Source organism: Sceloporus occidentalis, unplaced genomic scaffold (assembly GCF_023333645.1).
Source record: "Sceloporus occidentalis isolate IW3139 unplaced genomic scaffold, rSceOcc1.0.p SCAF_3, whole genome shotgun sequence".
Taxonomy (NCBI): Eukaryota; Metazoa; Chordata; class Lepidosauria; order Squamata; family Phrynosomatidae; genus Sceloporus; species Sceloporus occidentalis.
The window spans coordinates 246,051,471-246,071,140 of NW_028316983.1; the positions used below are offsets into that span (position 1 = coordinate 246,051,471).

Genomic DNA, 19,670 nt, shown 5'->3' on the forward strand with positions numbered 1-19,670 from the left:
GAGGGGCGTTAAATGTTCTGGTAGGAATTTTTCCGACCAAGAAAAATGGTGCCCCTCAGCACTGAATGGGGATGGCTTGGCACTGGGGGATGGAATGGGGCCTTTTGGAGGAAGCTTTGGCATGCAATAAAATCCGTTTTTGGCTGGCTGCATGCGCACACGAGCATCCTCTTCCCATACCCGTCTGGAGGCTGCGGCTTCCCCACGGAGCAAAGCAAGGCGCCGGGAGACTGTCCTTTTTGGACGGTCTGTCCCACACCCTAGATTGTCGTTTCTTCTTCATTAATAACTTTTCTCATCTTGACCATACTCTGATGTGGCTTGACTACATATGTCCATGTTTTTTCTCCGTGAAATGTTAGCGGGCTGGTTGGTCTGCAAATGAACTAGATGCCTTGTATCCAGTTTTGGAAGAAAGGCAGGATATAATTCCAATAAATAAATCATAACAAAATATTGTGTCTTGCATTAGTTGCAGCTTCTGCATCATTTCCAACAGTAGCTCCACATAGAGCACATTACAGTAGTCTAATTGAGGGGCTGCCAGTGCTGGAACCACTGGATCTAGGATCACAGAAAAGGCAGATCTGGATCCAAGGCCTGAGATTCCTCATTCCTGGCATATAGTTCAGTATCCAAATATATGCCATGAAGGCAGTCAGTACCAGGAATCTCTCATACAAGGAACAATCCTTCATACAAAGAACAATCCTAAGAAGCAAGGACAAAAAAGGGGTGTTGGTGCCTCACTGTCAACCAAAGCAGGCAATAATCTGACATCACTCTGAATCCTGTGTTCACATCCCTAGGCAGCATAACAAAGGATTATAACCTCCAAGTTTTCATAACCCATGTTCCAACTCTGGATTTAAATGAAGTAATTAAAGCCATGTGATTCATGAGTATATTGGTGTCACAATAAGCCTCAGGCTCTCCGACTCCTCTTGCTTTGTTCTTGATGTAATGAAAGACTGGAAGAGTCTGTAATTTCACATTTTAAGAGGTGGTGGTGGTAGTAATCCTCTTCTGGAAGATTAGCATCATAAAATCATAAAATCACAGGGCTGGAAGGAACCCCAAGGGTGTTCTAGTCAAACCCCCTGACATGCTCAAAGACACAAGCAAAGCACACCCAAAAGATGGCCCTCCAACCTCTGTTTCAAGATCTCCAAAGATGGAGAGTCCAACACCCTCCAAGGCAACAGGTTCCACTGTCAAACAGCTCTTACTGTCAGGAAGGTCTTCCTAATGTTTAGATGAAATCTCTTTTCCTATAGCTTGAACCCATTGCTCCATGCCCTAGTCTCTGAAGCAGCGGAAAAGAAGTCTGCTCCATCTTGTATGTGGCATCCCTTGTGATATTTACAGATGGCGATCATGTCACTTCTCAACCTTTTCTTTTTCAAGGTAAACATACCCAGCTCCATCTGAGGAAGTAGACTGAAGTCTACGAAAACTCATGCTGCCAATTTCTTTCTTTCAGTTAGGAGTTTATCACATGGCATTTATCTGTGCAGAAATGGGATTTAAATTGGGAAAATCCTGCAATAGCGTGATCTTTTTCAGATGACATTGGGGGGATAGAAAGTGGACAAATCCTGCAAAAGCGGGATCATTTTCAGATGACATCAGGGCCACTGAGCATTAACCCAACATTTTCCTGAAAGTAAAAAGTGGCCGATTTTGTCCACTTTCTGTGCAGATTAATGTCAGATTAATGCTCGTGCCCCCATGTGTCTGAAAATGATCCCACTTTGGTGGGATTTTTCTGGGATCTAAATCCCATTTCTGCACGGGATTTGGGCATTTATCCTCTCGTGTGATAAACCCCTTAGTCTCAAAGGTGCTACAAGATCTCTCTACATACATACCCTGCTCCCTCAGCCATTCCTCATATGGCTTGTCTTCAATATCCTCTGCCATCTTGGTCACTTTTGTAGGGACAGATTCCAGCTTGTCAATAGTCTTTTTTAGCCATGCTGCCCAAAACTGGGCTCAGTACTGCAGCTGAGTGTCTCTCAAGAACTGATCTTTCCCCCCACAATTCAGTGAACCAGTCTTCTGTGTTTACATATACATAGTTTCATGTGGGTTAAAGTGAAAATTTGGTAAATTGTGATGTTTTGAAATATTTTTTTAAAATTAAAAAATTAAAATTAATTTTAAAAAAATAAATTTTAAATTTTATTTTTAAAAAATACCTGGGGCCTCTCCTTTCTGCAAGTCTGCAGAGAGAACTGCTATAATTTCCATAGACCAGCCCAATATTGTCTGTATCCAACCCTAAAGTTTCACAGGCTTTTTAAACAATTTGTCCATAAATTAATACCACTCTGCATACCTCCCTTCTCACCGAAATTACCCAGCCCCCCTTTACTACTTTTGGTTTACACTCTACAGTACTCTCTCATGAGAAACAGCCTGCCTCCCCACATCTATGTATTCCTTAACCAGGCAATCATCTTTAACACAAGATACCAGATAGTGTCTGGGTTTTTCCATCACTCCACCTCCCATCATTCATATCTATATCTACACACACACATGCACACCCTACAACATTATATTAATAATCATTAAATAAACAATAAAGCATTAAACATAACTATTAAACATAAACATAAACCAAACCAACCACTTCATGACAGAGTCAGTGAGATTCTGACGGTGTCAAATCTTGCCTGATACCAAGTTCAGAAATCCAGGGTTCAATGGTTAAAACTCAGAAAACCTTTATTAAGAAATTATAGATCCAGTTCAACGATGTTCAGAACTTACCAGTAAGCATTAAATTTCCTTAATTAAAGTGTACAGTTTCAAATGCCAGGCAAGCTGAATTCGTATTTATTACAATGAACAAATTTCTCCCTCTCGTTTCCATATGGGCCTTTCCATTTTATTAATGCCAGATTCCTTTTGCTGAAACAACCTTGAGAAGATTTGACTTCCCTTGATCTCAACACTATCTTTTATCTGCACTAGCTTTTTTTGGTGTTCTGCCAGCTTAAAGATTTCCATCCAAACCTGGGTACTTTCTTTACAATATGGCAGACTTTAAAAAATCTGCCGTTACGTGAGTCCCCCACCCCAAGACCAAGCTCCTAGCAAATGTATCCAGAGATCTGTATATGTCTTCTTTCTCAGACAAGAGGCATAAAGAGTAGATGGGGAGAAGGAGAATGATAAACCTTTTAAAAGCAGGTGTGCTCAGCACAATATGACAGCCAAAAATCTACCCGAGTCTTATGTCAGAGGGAAGGGACACAAGCACACCCTTTTAGCAACAGTATTGGAAGCGGCAACAACAAAAGAGTACATATTTACCCATTAAGAACACCAGGAACTTCCTTCTGGGCAGAAGTATTTAAGGTGTCTGAAAACATCACCAGTCGGCACATTGAAAACAATGGCCCTCTATCGATTCTCTTTTATTCTTAGATTAAAGACAAGCCACCAGGCATTAAACCCTAGTTCAACATTCAAACCAGTACACCACACTGGCTTTGGGGTCAAGGGCTGCAGAAGTATTTTGGAGGGCCATATATGTCCCAGGGCCATACTTGACCATCCCAATATAGGTGATGAAGAAAGTATTGCTAGGGAGGGAGTTCCCTCCCTCTGCCACACTTGAACCCATGCTTGTGCATTCCCAAAGCAGAAGGAGTGGCAGATGTGGGGCAGATAAAAAGAAGTTCTTCTTCACGCTGCACATGGCTAAAGTATGGGATTTGCTATCAGAAGATGTAATTATAGCCGCCAACTTGGGTGGCTTCAAAAGCAGGGGCAGATCCCACGGGAAAACGGGAGCTAAACATGATTTAAGTTAAATTCGAATTTAACCAAAACTGGCAAATTTGGGGAGTTTATCACACCGAATTGCTTCCAAAACAAAATAGCATGAAGTTAAACCATAGTTAGAGCGGAGAAAACCGGCACCTTTTTACTTTTTGGATGTTCTGAAAGTAAAAAAGCTGCCGTTTTTCTATGCTTTAACTGCGGTTAAACTTTGCATTATTTCACGTTAACAGTGACGTTGTGTGATAAGCTTTGGGCATTTCTGGGTTTTCTTTACATTAAATCACGTTTAATTCCCTTTTTCCTGTGGGATCTCACTAGTTTGATAAACTCCATAGAGAAGAAGGCTACTTGTCACTACCAGCCATGATGGAAGGATGTGTTACTGTATTAGAAACAATTCCCCTCTGAATTCCAGTAGCTGGGAACATGAGTAGTTGTGTTCATATTCTGCTTGTTGGCTTCCAAGAAACAACTGGCTGACCATAATAAGAATATTATCATTATCATTATCATTATTATTAGAAATTAGTCTGATCCACCATTGGATCTACTTATGAAAGTCTATTCAGATAGCAAAACAGATCATCCACACCCACGATCTGTGCCACAGTTTCAGATTAGCAAATACTGGAGACAAGGAACGTGGGAAGGTTGTCATATCCTGCCTGTGGGCTTCATATCTTGTTTGTGGGCTTCCCAGAAGAGACTGATTGACTAGAACCCTAGATAATCCTGCTTTGGTCAGACCTCACCTGGAATATTTTGTCCAGTTCTGGGCTCCACACTTCAAGAAAGATGCTGAGAAGCATGAACATGTCCATAGGAGGGCAACTAAAACGGTGAAAGGTCTGGAAACCACCAAGCCCTATGAGGAGCAGTTTAGGGAAGTGGGAATGTTTAGCTTGGGAAAGAGAAGATTAAGGGGTGATATAATGGCCATGGTTAAATATTTGAAAGGATGTCATGTTCAAGATGGAGCAAGCTTATTTTCTGCTGCTCCAGAGACTAGGAGCAATGGATTGAAACTCCAGGAAAAGGAATTCCTCTTAAACATTAGGAAGAACTTCCTGGCAGTAACAGGCTCCCTTGGAGTATGGTGGAATTTCCTTTTTTGGAGGTTTTTAAACAGAGGCTGGATGGCCATCTGTCGGGGATGCTTTGATTGTGAGTTCCTGCATGGCAGGGGGTTGGACTGGATCTTCCAGATCTGTGATTCCAGCTAAGGTTTTGGCTTGATCCAGCTCCAAAGTTCTCCATTTGCCATTTATAAAAGATCTTATCTTTGAAGGACCCAAATGATGGCCCATTTCTCCTTATCTACCAGAACGTCCAGAGAGCTCACACCCTACAATTTCCATCTCGTGTTTTCCATCACGTAGGACAGCCACAAGTCTGGTTGACTTATCGCAGTAACCCAAGTGCTTTTAAGCCATTCCAGAGCAAGCCGGAAGGAGACCATGAGGAGTGCATCAGTGCTAGCTTTCATGCTGGGAGCAGCGATGTGCCTGGAGATCGGTAAGCCTCCTGGTCTTCTCCCTTGTTGGGTTATGTTTGCACCTATTGTTTCCCCAGGACTTGGCTCAGATGAACATACAAGGGAATTACATTTGAAGATGTCCAGCTGTCAATATGGTTTGGGAAGAAACCAATTCCAAGGATGATCTGGAAGAGAGAAGAAAAAATATCCCTGGAGAGGCACCTACACTGTAGAAATAATGCAGTTTGACACACTTTAAGTGCAGTAGCTCCATCCTATGGAATCCTGGGATTTGCAGTTTTACAAGGTCTTTAGCCTTCTCTGCCAAAGAGTGCTGGTGCTTCACAAGACTACAGATCCCAGGATTCTGTAGGATAGGACAGGATAGGATAGGATAGGACAGGACAGGACAGGATAGACATATGGTAGTTAAAGTAGTGTCAACCTGCATTATTTCTACAGTGTAAACAGACTCTTGGTTATTACTTGGATGAGAGATCACCAATGAATTCCAGGTGCTGTAAGTTGCATTTTAAGAGGAAGGAACTGACAAGACCAATTCTGAGGATTCCTTGCCTAAGCAAACGCTTTGAAATCCATGGGGTTGCCATTCATGGAGCCATAGCAGCTAAAGTGGTATCAAACTGCACAATTTCTGCAGTGTAGATGTACCCACAGTGAGCACCATCAGAATCCTGTCAGTGAACTAAACTGGCATGACTACACTAGCATGCACTGTGGGAGGAAGAAAAGAAGGAAGAAATAGAGAAATAGGCTGCTTGGAGCCAGAAGACCTCAGATGGCTACAGAGAGGTCTCAAATATACCTCCTGGATATTGTCTGATATTGCAACCTCCACATCCACTCATTCCATTGTTATCAGGGATTCTTTGCAGCGATTTTTTGGATATACATTTAAAGCTCTTCCAGAGGGTTTTATTTTATTTTTTTTTTAAAAAGAACAAGGTATGATTTGCTGAGATGATCTGTATGATCTGATGGACAAATTTTCACCTCTCTTAATTTTTGTTTAAATCACAGAGTTGTATAGTTATATTGCAAAATTGCCAGTTGAACAGTTGCACTGATGTACAACAACTTGGAAAAAAAGTTAAAAGGAGAAGAAGAGAAGGATATATTTTTGTTGTTGTTGTTTAAATGTGTCTTGGAATTGAAAATAAACACACTTGAAGGTGGGAATCAATGTTGTAACTGGTGCTAGGAAGTACCAGAATAGTCCAGGATAACAAAAATGTTATATGGATTTTTTTTAAATTATAAAATATATATTTAAAAACTATAACATGGCAAAATCAAGGCTTGCTTTTTTTAATTTTTCAAAAATATTTTGTTTCAGCCATGGATAATTGAATCTGTGGATGTGAAATCCATGGATATGGAGGGGTGACTGTACTGAAATGGTGGATATTTTTATCATTGGAGAAAAAATTCATTTGAGAGCAGAATTCTTATTTACAGGGGCATTGATCTCATTCTTCCCCCAGACCCTTCCAGTGTAGCTATACTCCTGTGGGATATTTGGGGAGCTGTGGTCTGGAAAAGTAACTCTGCCAAACTCAGACACACTTGCATGCATACCATGATGAGAGTATAAACATTGCTGAGCTGGACAAAATGAAGATCTGACACAAAGCTTGAAGACAGCTTGTTTGCGAACAGCAGACTTGTTGTAAATGGAAAGTTGTCTCTTCCTTTGCAGCTCATTCCTTGATGTGTTTCACGTGTGAACGCAAGAGATCAAACTGGAATTGCCTCCAGCTGGCTGCCTGCCCTAGCGGTGCTCGGAAATGTCTGACGATTGGGTCCCTTTCCAGAACTGGTAGGCAACCTTCATCTTTGCAATGAAAACAACAACCTTTATCTTTACAATAAAATGTATATTCCACAACCTCCAACATTTCACAAATGAAAGCCAGGACAAGTGTAGCCAAGCAACGTCAGAATGTGGTCAAGATGAGGAAAAAAATATTAAGGAGAAAGATCAGACAAGCGAAGACAGGCTGCAGCAGTTTGCTTTTGCCTGGATTTACTGGGAAGGGCAAGATTCCACACAATCCTCTCCCTGCGGCTGAGTTTATTGAATCATAGAATCCTGAGTGCACACTAATTTTGCCTTTTGAACTCAGTTTCCAGCAACTGAAGTATACCTAAGACAAAAGTGGATAATGAGAGAAGAAGAGAGGAACTAGGACATTTAAAAAGCAATGTGGGGACTCTGGGGCTATGCAGACTACCTCCAGCCACCCCTTTTTCAGCCAGACCAGGGTTGCAGCAGCTGCATGCCGTGGCCCCAATCTGGCATTTCCAGGGCATGAAAAGCAGCCGCAAACAGCTGTTCCTTTTTGCACCCTGGAAAGGGTGCCATAGCCATGGCGCCGTGGCTTTATAAGGCTCCTTCAGTGTTGCATCATGTCAACGCAGTGCCAGAGGAGCACTGTGATGCCACATGCCGTGTGTAGTAGCGCGTGGCATCATGGCACCCTGGGGGTGGAGTCAGGGTGGGAATCATGTGGATGCGACGCCCCAACTCCGCCCCCCAGCCGGCCTTTCAGGCCAGTCTGTACAGGGCCTCTGTCTCCCATTTTCCCACCAGGCATATCTTAAGAGTGGTGGGACACAAAGGATCTCTAAACCTAAGCAGATTTCTATTATGTATATTATATTATATTATATTATATTATATTATATTATATTATTATATATTAAGAGCTTATCACTTTGGCCAATACTCCAGTTTACCTCTTCTGGCTTCAGTTCTGGATCCAGGATGCCCCCGGAGATTATCGTAACTAAATTGCCACCAATCTGTGTGGAATGCCGTCACAGGGATGCATCCTGGGTCAAAGCCTCACTCAGCCAGCCAATTTTTTTCAGTTGGAAGCTCCCCAACTTCGAAAAACTGCGGGCTGAACAAGGCTTCGACCTGGGATGCACCCAGGCGCCAGCATCCCACATAGATCGGTGGTGATTTAGTTATGATAACATGCAGGAGCATCCTGGATCCAGAACTGAAGCCAGAAGGGGTAAACCAGCTTATTGGCCAAAGTGATAAGCATCTTAATATCTCAGCTTTCCTCAGTATTGAAACCCAAGGTATCTTACAGATTATTCAAAGTAGAACAGATTAAAAACACACAAGAACTTAATTATATGTGTGTGCTGTTTTAAATAGCAATTAAGCTACCATATTAAAATTATTTCTCGGTTCATTAGAAAGCAGGAAATAAAAACAGCAAAACCACACACCATTAAAAGCCTATTGCAGTCTGTTCCTAAAAGCCTGTTGCAATAAGAAAGTTTTCACTAGTTGGCAAAAGCAAAGCAGGGAGGGAGCTATCTAGCCATGGATTACCTTCCTTCCTATGTTAGTTGGTTTGGTCTCAGGTTTGTTGTTGGAGTCTCCAGAGCTAGCTATGTTGGGGAACTTTAACATCCAAGCTGAGGCTGCCCTGCTGGAAGTGACTGAGGGCTCCATGGACTCCATGATAACCAGAGGTCTGTCTCAAGGTGTCTGGACTGGCACCTCCACCCACCCCATGCTGCTGGACACAATCTGGACCTTGTTTTCTGTGTCAGATGGACTGCTGGTGATCTTGGGATGGAGGAACAATTCCATTGTCATGGACAGATCATTACCTGGTCTAGTTTAGACTCACTGGGACTCAGAACTTCTGCAGGGATGGGGAACCGATTAGGATGGTCCACCCCAGGAGGCTGATGGATCCGGACAGATTCCTCATGGTTCTTGGGGATTTTCCTATCACCTCCACAGGTGATTCTGCTGGAGCTCTGGCTGACCTCTGGAATGGAGAAATGCCCAAGGCAGTAGAAACAACTGCTTCTGAGTGTGAAGTCGAAGGCTTTCATGGCCAGCATCTGTAGATTTTTATGGGTTTTTGGGCTAAGTGGCCACATAACCCAAAAAAAACACAAAAATTGCTTCTGAGCATCCCCTCTTAAGAGTGGAGTCAAATGATCCCCCTGGTTGAGTGACATTGGCAGGAGACTCAAGAGTGAATCTGACCAAACCAGGTTAGAGTGTGTTTGAAGGTCTGCTCCATGGCAGCTCAGGCTGCAAAGAAAGTACCCTTTGCCTCCACTATTGCATCTTCAAGGAGCTGCCCAGCAGAACTGTTTTGAATGGCTAGAGGTCTATTACATGCTAGTCCTCAAGCAGAACATACAGACCATTTGACAAACGGTTGTGTCAAATTTATACAGCGCTTTGCAGATAAAATCACTCAGATCCACTCTGACTTGGAAGCTGTAATAGTTGATACAGTTCCAGCGGCTGTAGCCTTGCCTGCTGCTTCTCCAGTGTTATTGGACAGTTTTCAATTTGTGCAGCCTGAGGATGTGGACAGGATCCTCAGAGAGGTGAGAGATACCACATGTGTGTTATACTCTTGCCCTTATCACACAAGCCAGAGAGGAACTGGCTGAATGGGTAAAAGGTGTAGCCAGTGCCTATTTGCAGAGTCTTGGGACGGACAAGAACGCCTGCTTCACCCAGCTCTGAGATGTCACTCGGTGCTTTCTGCACCCTCCACACTCTTCTAGTGATGCCTATGCTCTGCTGAATATGTCTTGCCAGGAATACAGTGGGTCTTTGGTATCCACTGTGGTTTGGTTCCACAACACCCCCACCCCCGATGGACATCAAAATCCATGCATGTTCAAGTCCTATTAAATTCAATTGATAGTAAAATGATAGAAAATGGCAAAATCAAGGTTTGCTTTATGAAATTTATATATATTTAAAATATTTTCAAGTCGTGGATGCTTGAATCCATGGATAAAAATATCTGTAGATATGGAGCACCTACTGTACCCCATGATAGGGTCACGCTAAGTCAGAGTCAACATGAACGCAAAGATTAACAACAACCCTCTCCTTGCCTATTGCCTCCAATTGTTTTTACCATTGACAGCACCGTCTATTTTATGCCCAGAACATTTCTGAAATGAAGTCTCTCTTCTTCTCACGTTTACTTTCCTCAACTAGGTAATGACACGCAGCTCCTCATCACGAAGAGGTGTGCCCTGCGCTGTCCAAACCAAGGTGACCCTGTGAGTTGGACATCAAGTTCTGTTTACTGCTGCAGCCACTCCTGTTGCAACATATGGCCTCCCAAAAACAGGTCCTACCTTGCTTAGATCACAAAGCAGCCTGGTCGAAGCACTCAAGAATAAAACATTTATGCACTTCCTTCTATCATATTCCTATCGGTTATAACCATATGATGCTTTGAAACGGGCTCCTCTGTGGCTATCATGGTTGGCTTTGGACAAGGCTCTGTCTTCTGCACACCTACCTTCATAACCCTGCCTTACTGCCCTATGCCCTTCCCAGCATGCCTATCGGTCTGTATTTTTGTTTAATTTTCAGTTGCACAGTCACTTTGGTATGCTTTTAGTTGTATTGTGTTTTTTTTTATTTGTAAGCCACTTTGTGTCCTATTTTTGGAAGGAAAAGATGGGATATACCATATATACCCGACTATAAGTCAACTTCATGTATAAGTCGAGGGCAGGTTTGGAGGCCAAAATTATGGATTTTGACATGACATATAGATAAGTCGAGGGTAAAACCTAGAGGCATGTAACAAAGGATGTAAAAGATGATGCAAAGGAAAAGGATGCCAACAAACATAGAAAATTCTGCCAGGCATAACTGTTTGTGCTCATCCTAAAGACTGAATCAATGAGAGAGTAGAGGAGATCCATGCTTCTTTTTGGTGCTCCCAAGATGGACTAAGCTCTCACCTTTTATCACTCTATTCAGAGAAAGGGGATGACATATACACATACACACACGAGTTAAGGAACAGTACTTACATTGATCCATAGATAAGTCGACCCAGGTTTTTAGGGCAATTTTTGGACTAAAATTTCTAGACTTATACATGAGTCTATACAGTAAACAAATATAATAATAATGTAGTAGAAAAGAAAAGAAATTGTGGGTGAAAGGGAAAATAGCCTGTTTGGGAATAGCAAGGGGGAGAGGAGTGTAATCACCTCTATTCACAACACTTGACTATCTGGATATCAGAACAACAGCAGGAGGAACTTATTGCATGTGAATCAATAGTGGAAAAACAGTGTTATAGGGATGCATTTATGGATTCTGTCTGTCAATGAGAAGGAGTGCTCCAGGAATGGATGGAAGACAAAGCAGCTACAAGACAGATGTGGCATCTCATGATAAGGTACAGCCACAGATGCTACTACCCTGCTCTAATTCTGCTTTGGAAAGCCTTTCTTGATAAAATCCTAAAACTGTTTTGATTGTGAGTTCCTGCATGTCAGGAGAGTTGGACTGGATGGCCCTTGTGATCTTTTCCAACTCAATGAAAGCTGTATGTGATGTCCTGCCAGGACTGATTGAAACTTTCCCCTGCATTTTCTTTCATTGGTTCAGGCCATAGTATGTTTAGTGTAGAAAAGTTCTTTGTATTAGTTTGTGGGAGGAGCTGTAGGATTCCCCTGCATTATTTCCAGGTTTGGTTTGCCCTTTCCCAACATGCTCTGCTGTAGCTGGAAGCTTTTAGTTGGGGAGCAGTCTTTGCTGTGAGCAGGCAGAGAGCTGTCTTTTGGTGGCAAACAGGCCCAGACAGCCGGAAAGGGCATTTCTTACACTTTAGCCATTTTAGTTACCAAGTTAGCCATTTCAATTACCAGGTTTTAGCCAAATTAGTTACCATCAGCAAGAAAATAAAGGAATTCAGGAGCTGAAAGACCCTGCACCAGCTCCATTGAGTGAGGAGAGCAAACCAACATCAGACCCAGAAAAATGACATCCGGAAGATTGCTGAAACTGTAAAGTACCTTTTGTTTAGAGCTGGGGAGGAGAAAACTCTTTATTTTGTCCTTTAAATTAAATTTCCCCCCGTTTGAACTTTACATTCAGCTTCAGAGCCTTTTTTGGGTAGAAGAGTTTGATCTCACCAGGGTACCGGCGCTGCACACCCAAACCTGCCACCACCTTTAGTTGGGTGTGTCTTCACACTGTACATCATGTAGAGATGCAAAACAGGGCCTTCTCTCAACATTGTCCTCATTTTCATACCTGGGACCCTTTCACGCTATACAATTATAGCGCTTTAAGACTACTATAACTGCCATAATTCCATCGTACAGATTCCTGGGACTTGTAGGTCTGTGAGGTAAAGAAATGTGGCTAATTCTCCAAGCTTTGGAGTCTCTTGACTGCATTTCCATCTTGCTTTATTTTCTTTAGGCACCAATACTGGCTTTATGTTGAAGACTAACAGTAGCAGGATATGGATAGTTGTTAGGCTTCTTAATGATGTTTATGCAGAATTGACCTACTAATTGCAAACAAATAAATAAATAAATAAATAAAATGTTTACAGTGGAACCTCGCCATACGCGGGGGATCCGTTCCGGATCCCGCCGTGTATGGCGATTTCCGCCTATGCTCGAGCCCCATTGTAAACAATGGGGCTCATGCACAGCGGCGCGGAGGTGCGCGTGCGCCCATTCAACTGAATGGGACGCGCCACCCCTTCCACCCCGCGCGCGCGCCGCGGCTTAAGCGCGTATGCTCAAGGCCGCATATGGTGCGCCCGCGTATGGTGAGGTTCCACTGTATTTATATCCCGCTTTTCTGTCATGCAGAACAGGGACAGGTTTGCATTTTTGGGCAGCATAGTGGTTTCGTTCTCTAACATCAACCAAGATCTTACATCATGGTTGCTAGTGTAAATCTACACTATTGATCTACTGACTGTAAATCCAATCACCCCCACTATCTACGCTACAAACTATTTGAAAGACCATTACTCTTATTACACGAGAAGAGAAAGCCGAATCGGAAAAGTAGACAAGCTGCTTTCTCCATGCCACTCCGCATGCCGTCCTAGCACTTCCATTCTCTTTCCAAGAGAGATGATAATAAAAGCGTGCATTTTGTTCAACGGATTTTTCCAGCATGACAGAAAACACGTTTTTGCAATCATCTCTCTCAGGAAGAGAATGGAAGTGTTACAACGTCATGTGGAGAGGCACCGAGAAAGTTGTTACTCTCCCACTCCATTTCGGCTTTCTTTCCTCATGCAATAAGGCTTCATATCTTTCGATATGAACCTGCCACAACCCTAAGATTTTCAGGGGAAGGCTTTCCCTTGGGATGTTATCAGACAAGGGAAATTGGAAGTATAATCCAATGGCGATCCGAACGCAATCATGGGGTTTAATGTTATTGTGTGAGAGACTACCGCACGCAATTTCGGGCAATGGGAAGTCAGTCCGCAATCACGGGGTTTCACGTTATTGCGTGAGAGGGGATCACACACAATTTCAGGCAATGGCAAGCTATTTTGGGCAATGGGAAGTCAGTTCGAATGCAATTCGAATTCATGTAAATTCGCTGAACTAGCGAATTCACGTGAATGCGTTCTGGCCCCACTTTCTTTTCATTCGAAATTAAGAGAAATTCCTCGCGTGTGATAAACTCCTTGGTCTTGCCACCATCACAGGCTCGCTTGGTGAAGATACAAGACAGGGCCTTATCTTCTAACCTTTGGAACTCCCTTCCACAGGAGGCTCTCCTTTTGCCAGCAGACAAAATCTTTTCTTTTCCAGCTGGCTTTAATTACATCTTTGCACCCAGGGAAGCTTCTGGTCCAGGTGTCTGCTTTTGCATGTTTTTAATGGTTCCACATTTTTAGCTTTGAAGGAGTTTACATTTTTGACTGTCATATTAATGCGGTGTTTCAGTTGTGTTTTAAAATTGCACTGTTTTATCGTTCCTGTTGTTTTTAAGTATCTTTAGTGGCCCGTCTTGAGTCCTATTTGGGAGAAAGGTAGTATATAAATAAAATGAATAAATCATACCTTACATAGGGCCACGATGGTTGTGCTATGCTAGCCTTCTGCTCAGTCCTGACATTGTGCAACTGGTTGCGCATTTTCCAGGAAGCTTGCTCCCTGTCCCTTTGTGCAATAAGGAAAACATAGTGGCTGTTTCTGCAATCCCACAGAATCAAAGGATAAGCTGAAGACTGGCAACAAGCCATGCCTCATCCAAGACGGTGTCACCTGATGTTACGCGTGTCGAATTCTGCTTACATGTTAGGAAACTGAACATGGATGTTACATAATGGCCAAAAAACCCCAGCTATTGTCACTTTCCCGCTTTCCTCTGAATGCTTTTTAAAATCATCTTTCCCTGATTGAGAAACCTGTGTGTCTTCAAAGCTAACACAAATAACACAATAAATTCACTTTGAGTCTGTAGATACTGATGATGTGGACAAGATCCTTAGAAGTGTTAGGAAGACAACTTGCTCCCTCGATTCCTGTCCCTCATGGCTAGCGGCTCAGGGGGGAACGGTAGTAACTTCCATGTTGCACCGTATAATCAACGTATAATCATTGAGGGATGGGCAATTTCCATCTAGCTTAAAATTGGCCATTGTAAAACCTTTGCTAAAAAAGCCCTCCCTTGACCCCCTGATGCATAATAATTATCGGCCAGTATCGCTATTGCCATTTTTGGGGAAGGTGATTGAGAGGGCGGTTGCAATCCAGCTTCAATCGATCTTGGATGAGACGGATTATCTAGACCCATTTCAAACAGGCTTTCGGGCGGGTTACGGGGTTGAGACTGCCATGGTCTCCTTGGTCGATGATCTCCGTCTGGGCATGGACAGGGGTAGCGTGTCCCTGTTAGTGCTCTTGGACATCTCAGCGGCTTTCGATACCATTGACCATGGTATCCTTCTGGAGCGCCTAGTAGAGGTGGGAATCGGGGGCACTGCACTCTAGTGGTTCCGATCCTATCTCTCTGGGAGGTTCCAGATGGTGCAGCTGGGGGACGAATGCTCCGACAAGAGGACCCTTACATCTGGGTTCCCTCAAGGAGCCATTCTGTCTCCCATGCTTTTTAACATTTACATGAAACCGCTGGGAAAGATCATCCGGAGACATGGGCGCGGGGTTATCAGTACGCTGATGACACCCAAATAATCTTCTCTATGTCTCTGACTGATGCAGTGACTGAGGATGGCGTCTCTTCTCTCGTGGCCTGTCTGGAGTCAGTAAAGGGCTGGATGAGGGAAAACAGACTCAGCCTGAATCCAGAGAAAACGGAAGTACTCGTGATAGGTTCCCCTGGCCCAGGGATGGCGGTGATTCCACCTGTCCTAAACGGGATCATGCTTCCCGTGAAGGACTCAGTACGCAGTCTGGGGGTGCTCCTTGACTCGTCGCTCCACCTTACATCTCAGGTGGATGTGACGGTCAGGAGCACCTGTTATCAGCTTAGGCTGATACGCCAGCTGCGTCCCTACCTGGGCCGGGGGGACCTTGAAACGGTAGTACACGCTCTGGTAACCTCTCGTTTGGATTTCTGCAATGCGCTCTACATGGGGCAACCCTTGTACCATACCCGGAAGCTACAATTAGCGCAGAATATGGCAGCCAGGCTGGTCACTGGTACATCCAGGGCCAGCCACATAACACCAGTGCTTAAGGAACTGCACTGGCTGCCTATTCGCTTCCGGGCGCAATACAAGGTGTTGGTCATTACCTATAAAGCCCTAAATGGCTTGGGCCCAGGGTAGTTGGAGGACCGCCTCTCTCCGTACAATCCGCCCCGCACACTCAGATCAACCGGGAAGCAACTGTTAAGAGTTCCGGAGGTCAGATTAGCTACTACCACCAGGAGGGCCTTCTCTACCTCGGCCCCCAGCCTCTGGAACTCGCTTCCCGACAAGCTCTGCTCAGCCACCTCACTGAACCAATTTAAGAAGGGGTTAAAAACACACCTTTTCGAGCAGGCATACCCCTGACTCTTGACTCCTGACTCCCGATGTGCTCCCTCTCCCTCGTCAGCATGGTTGAGCTGGCATGAGATGTGGTTTTATTGTTGTAATTTGTGTTTATATGCTTTGTATTTTGATGGTTTTTATATTGTATATGTAAATGTTGTTAACCGCTTTGATTTCTAGAAAAGCGGTATATAAATAAAAATATTATTATTATTATTATTATTATTATTATTATTATTATTATTATTCTCTGCCTAACAAAGGGGTTTGTAACCTCACATTTGGATGCAGACAACCTGGATCTCAAAAGATGTATTTTTTTGTGTTGCTGATGGGTTTTAAATTTTATTTCCTAGACATTAAGATGGTTTATCTCCCAAAACCCACATGGCCAGAGGAAGAGAGACCTGTCTATGTAGGTATCCTTCCACACCATCTTAACTGAGAATAACATCTTGACAAAACACAGACCTGGGACTAACATTGTCATATTCTGTATAAAAATCTTGAATTATTTGTAACACCTTTTTAACCTGTATGAGTTTTATCACCTTTGCCTGGTGGAGAATCCAGTGGAGCTTTGAAAGCTTGCATCATGAATTGTGTGCATTTTGGTTGGTCCAGTAAAGGTATCACTGCTTTTTGGATTTTGGATGGTATTGTACTTTGCTATATGGCCAACATGGCTGCCACTGGATAAGTTTACAAAGAAAATGGATTGATCTAATAATATAGAGAGCCAGTATGGTGCAGTGATTACAACATTGGACTAGGACTCTGGAGACCAGGTTCGAATCCTGGTTCGGCCATGGAAACCCACTGGATGACTTGGGGCAAGTCACACTTTCTCAGCCTCAAAGGATGCAATGGCAACCCCCTTCCGATGAAACGTGCCAAGAAAATCCTGTGATAGGTTTACGTTAGGGTTTCCATAAGTCGGAACAACAATAAAGGTATTGCCACAGTATGGACTTTGGAATGTATCTTCCCATCAACACAGTCTCATTGTGATCCACGTTACAGTAAGTGATATAACATCATCACTGAAGACAAAGATGCAGAAATTGATCTTAATGAAGAAACACATCCATCCACAGCCAAAACAATCAGGAAACGTTCTCCATATAATCGATTGTTTATCTGGGTTGTGTCCGCATTGCACAATTAGATCCCACTTTAATTGCCTTGGCTCAGTCCTATGAAGTCCTGGAATTAGTAGTTTAGTGAGATATGTAGGGTTCTCTACTGCAGAACACTCCATGTCCCTCAGTAAACTACATATCCCAGCATTTCATGGGACAGTGCCGTAGCAGAAAAAGTGATATCAAGGTGATACGATTGCATAGTGTAGATGTATCCCTGCTTGGTTGGTTTTGTTTCTAGCCTTCTTTTTCTTCCAAAACTGGAAAACCCTGTGACTCAAGGACAGCTCTAAGGTCAACTTACACCAGGCTTGAGCAAGATTTGACCTGTGGACCGCTTACATTCCCAAAAGCATCTTTGTGGCTCCCAAGATTTTGAAGCCGGGGGAATTGGAAATTTTAGCAAGCAGCTACAATCTGTACTCAATCCTTTCCTTTTACTTGAAGCAGAGGCCACCAAAACTGGAGAATTTGCGCCCTTGACTCTCGCATGGAAATGGCCCATGAAAACTGGAGACTCAGGACCAACCCTATGTGGGCTGTGATGATATGGCCAGCACCGGGAAGAATTTCAAGACATCTGGAAAATAACCTTCCTCAGTTACTCCGTATTCATGGGTTATTCATACCACAAAGATAGCTATTCCAATAATAATAATAATAATAATAATAATAATAATAATAATAATAATATGCATTTCATATAACATTCACAATTGAAACAACAAAGATAAACATATGCAACGTACTCACACGGGACTTTATCACACAGGACAGATCCAGTGCAGAGGCTGGGTTTAAAGTGAAAACAACCCACTAAAGTGGCTTGACGTTTGGAGTTAACCCAAACAGAAAGTAAAAATGACCTGTAAAAGTGGGTAGTTTTTCAGATGACGTTGGCATCAATGGGAAATAATGGAGCATTAATCCGAATGGAAAGTCAACAAAACCTGCTCCTTTTTACTTCCGGGGAACTTCCAAAAATAAAAAGGGTGGGGGGGGGGGTTTGTCAACTTTCTGTTCAGATTAATGTCACATTATTTCTCATTGAAATCAATGCGTCTGAAAATCAACCCGCTTTTGTGGTTGTTTTGTGGACTTTTAACTCCCGTTTCTGCACAGGATTTAACCAATTTGGCCTCAGTTTGCTTGTGTGTGTGATAAAGTCCTAGATGTGGTATCTTGTTCAACCGGTGATGACAAAAAACAACATGAGTAACTTTCCAAAGACTCCATCAGCCCTATTTATACTGGAATGCTAGGTAAAGTAGATTGATTCATTATACATCATTCCATACGCAACCTGATTATATATCTTCCATTGTAGGATGTCACGGATATTCCGTATCACAGTGTATTTTATGGTATTCATCCTGTGGATTGTGTTTATCAGTCGCTATCACACAACAGCTTCTTGGAGGCATTGTAAACAGTGGTGTGACTTTTTCATCTTATCATATGTGGAAGTGTTTTTTTTAGAGTTACGTACTCTACATGGCATTTTTCATGGATGATCCATGTCATGTAATTGTGCGTTTTTGTTAATTTGTTTAGTGGTTTCATTTGTTATTATCCATGAAAGTGGAATATTTGCAAATATATATATATATATATATATATATATATATATATGAGAGAACACGTCTCTAGGAATCTCTAGGTCCTCTAGCGCAACTCTATGGTCAATATCTGCTAGACGTTGATCATAGAATGGCACTGAATTACCTACAAATGCCTAGAGAAGTGTTCTCTCTAAGCATTCTTCCAGTGTGACTTTTGGCAGAGGTTAATCATAGAGCTTTGTCTCACTAGCAAGATCCTGCGGGAAAATGGGATTTAAGTGAGAGTTAAATTAAATTCGAATTTAAACAGAACCCCACAAATTCGGGAAGGTTGTCACACCGAATTGCTGCTAAAGTGAAATGGCACAAAGTTAAACTGAAGTTAAAGCGGAGAAAAACGCCACCTTTTTACTTTCAGAATTTCCTGAACTAAAAAGCTGCCGTTTTCCTCCGGTTTAACTTTGGTTTAACTTCGCGTTATTTCACTTTAACATCGACGTCGTGTGATAAACTTTGGGCGTTTCCGGGTTGTCTCTAATTTAACTCTCGTTTAAATCCCATTTTCCCGCAGGATCTCGCTAGTGTAATAAACTCCATAGAATCGTGCTGGAGGACCTAGAGATTCCTAGAGAGAACCTATTAATCAAATCCATGAATAATCAAAAGTCAAAGTCACAAATGTGGAGGTGGTCCTAGAAATAATAAATCCACAGACAAAACCACAAAGCCACGTATGTCCTGTGAACATTGATCACCACGTCCTCCTTCTCCCAAAGGAGGGACCTGCCTTCTGTAGGTTGTTCCACCTTCCATGTAGATACCCGCATTAAGTAAGTACTTCAAAACAGCCCACACCCTCTTCCTTGTGACA

The 19,670-nt window shown here is 42.8% G+C and overlaps 1 protein-coding gene across 1 annotated transcript; it reads left to right on the forward strand.

Annotated features, from left to right (window-relative positions):
- Positions 1-5,255: 5,255 nt before the first annotated feature.
- Positions 5,256-10,453, forward strand: LOC149317716 (lymphocyte antigen 6E-like). The gene is made up of 3 exons (XM_089518413.1): positions 5,256-5,313; positions 6,996-7,115; positions 10,302-10,453. The coding sequence occupies exons 1-3, from the start codon at positions 5,256-5,258 to the stop codon at positions 10,451-10,453; spliced, it is 330 nt and encodes a 109-aa protein (XP_089374539.1).
- Positions 10,454-19,670: the final 9,217 nt, after the last annotated feature.

What these genes read in the sequence shown, in the direction of transcription:
- LOC149317716 (XM_089518413.1), top strand. Translation starts at nt 5,256, where the DNA reads ATGAGGAGTGCATCAGTGCTAGCTTTCATGCTGGGAGCAGCGATGTGC. An exon ending in AGCGATGTGCCTGGAGATCG is followed by an intron (nt 5,314 to 6,995) that starts GTAAGCCTCCTG and finishes CTTCCTTTGCAG; the next exon opens with CTCATTCCTTGATGTGTTTC. An exon ending in TGGGTCCCTTTCCAGAACTG is followed by an intron (nt 7,116 to 10,301) that starts GTAGGCAACCTT and finishes TTCCTCAACTAG; the next exon opens with GTAATGACACGCAGCTCCTC.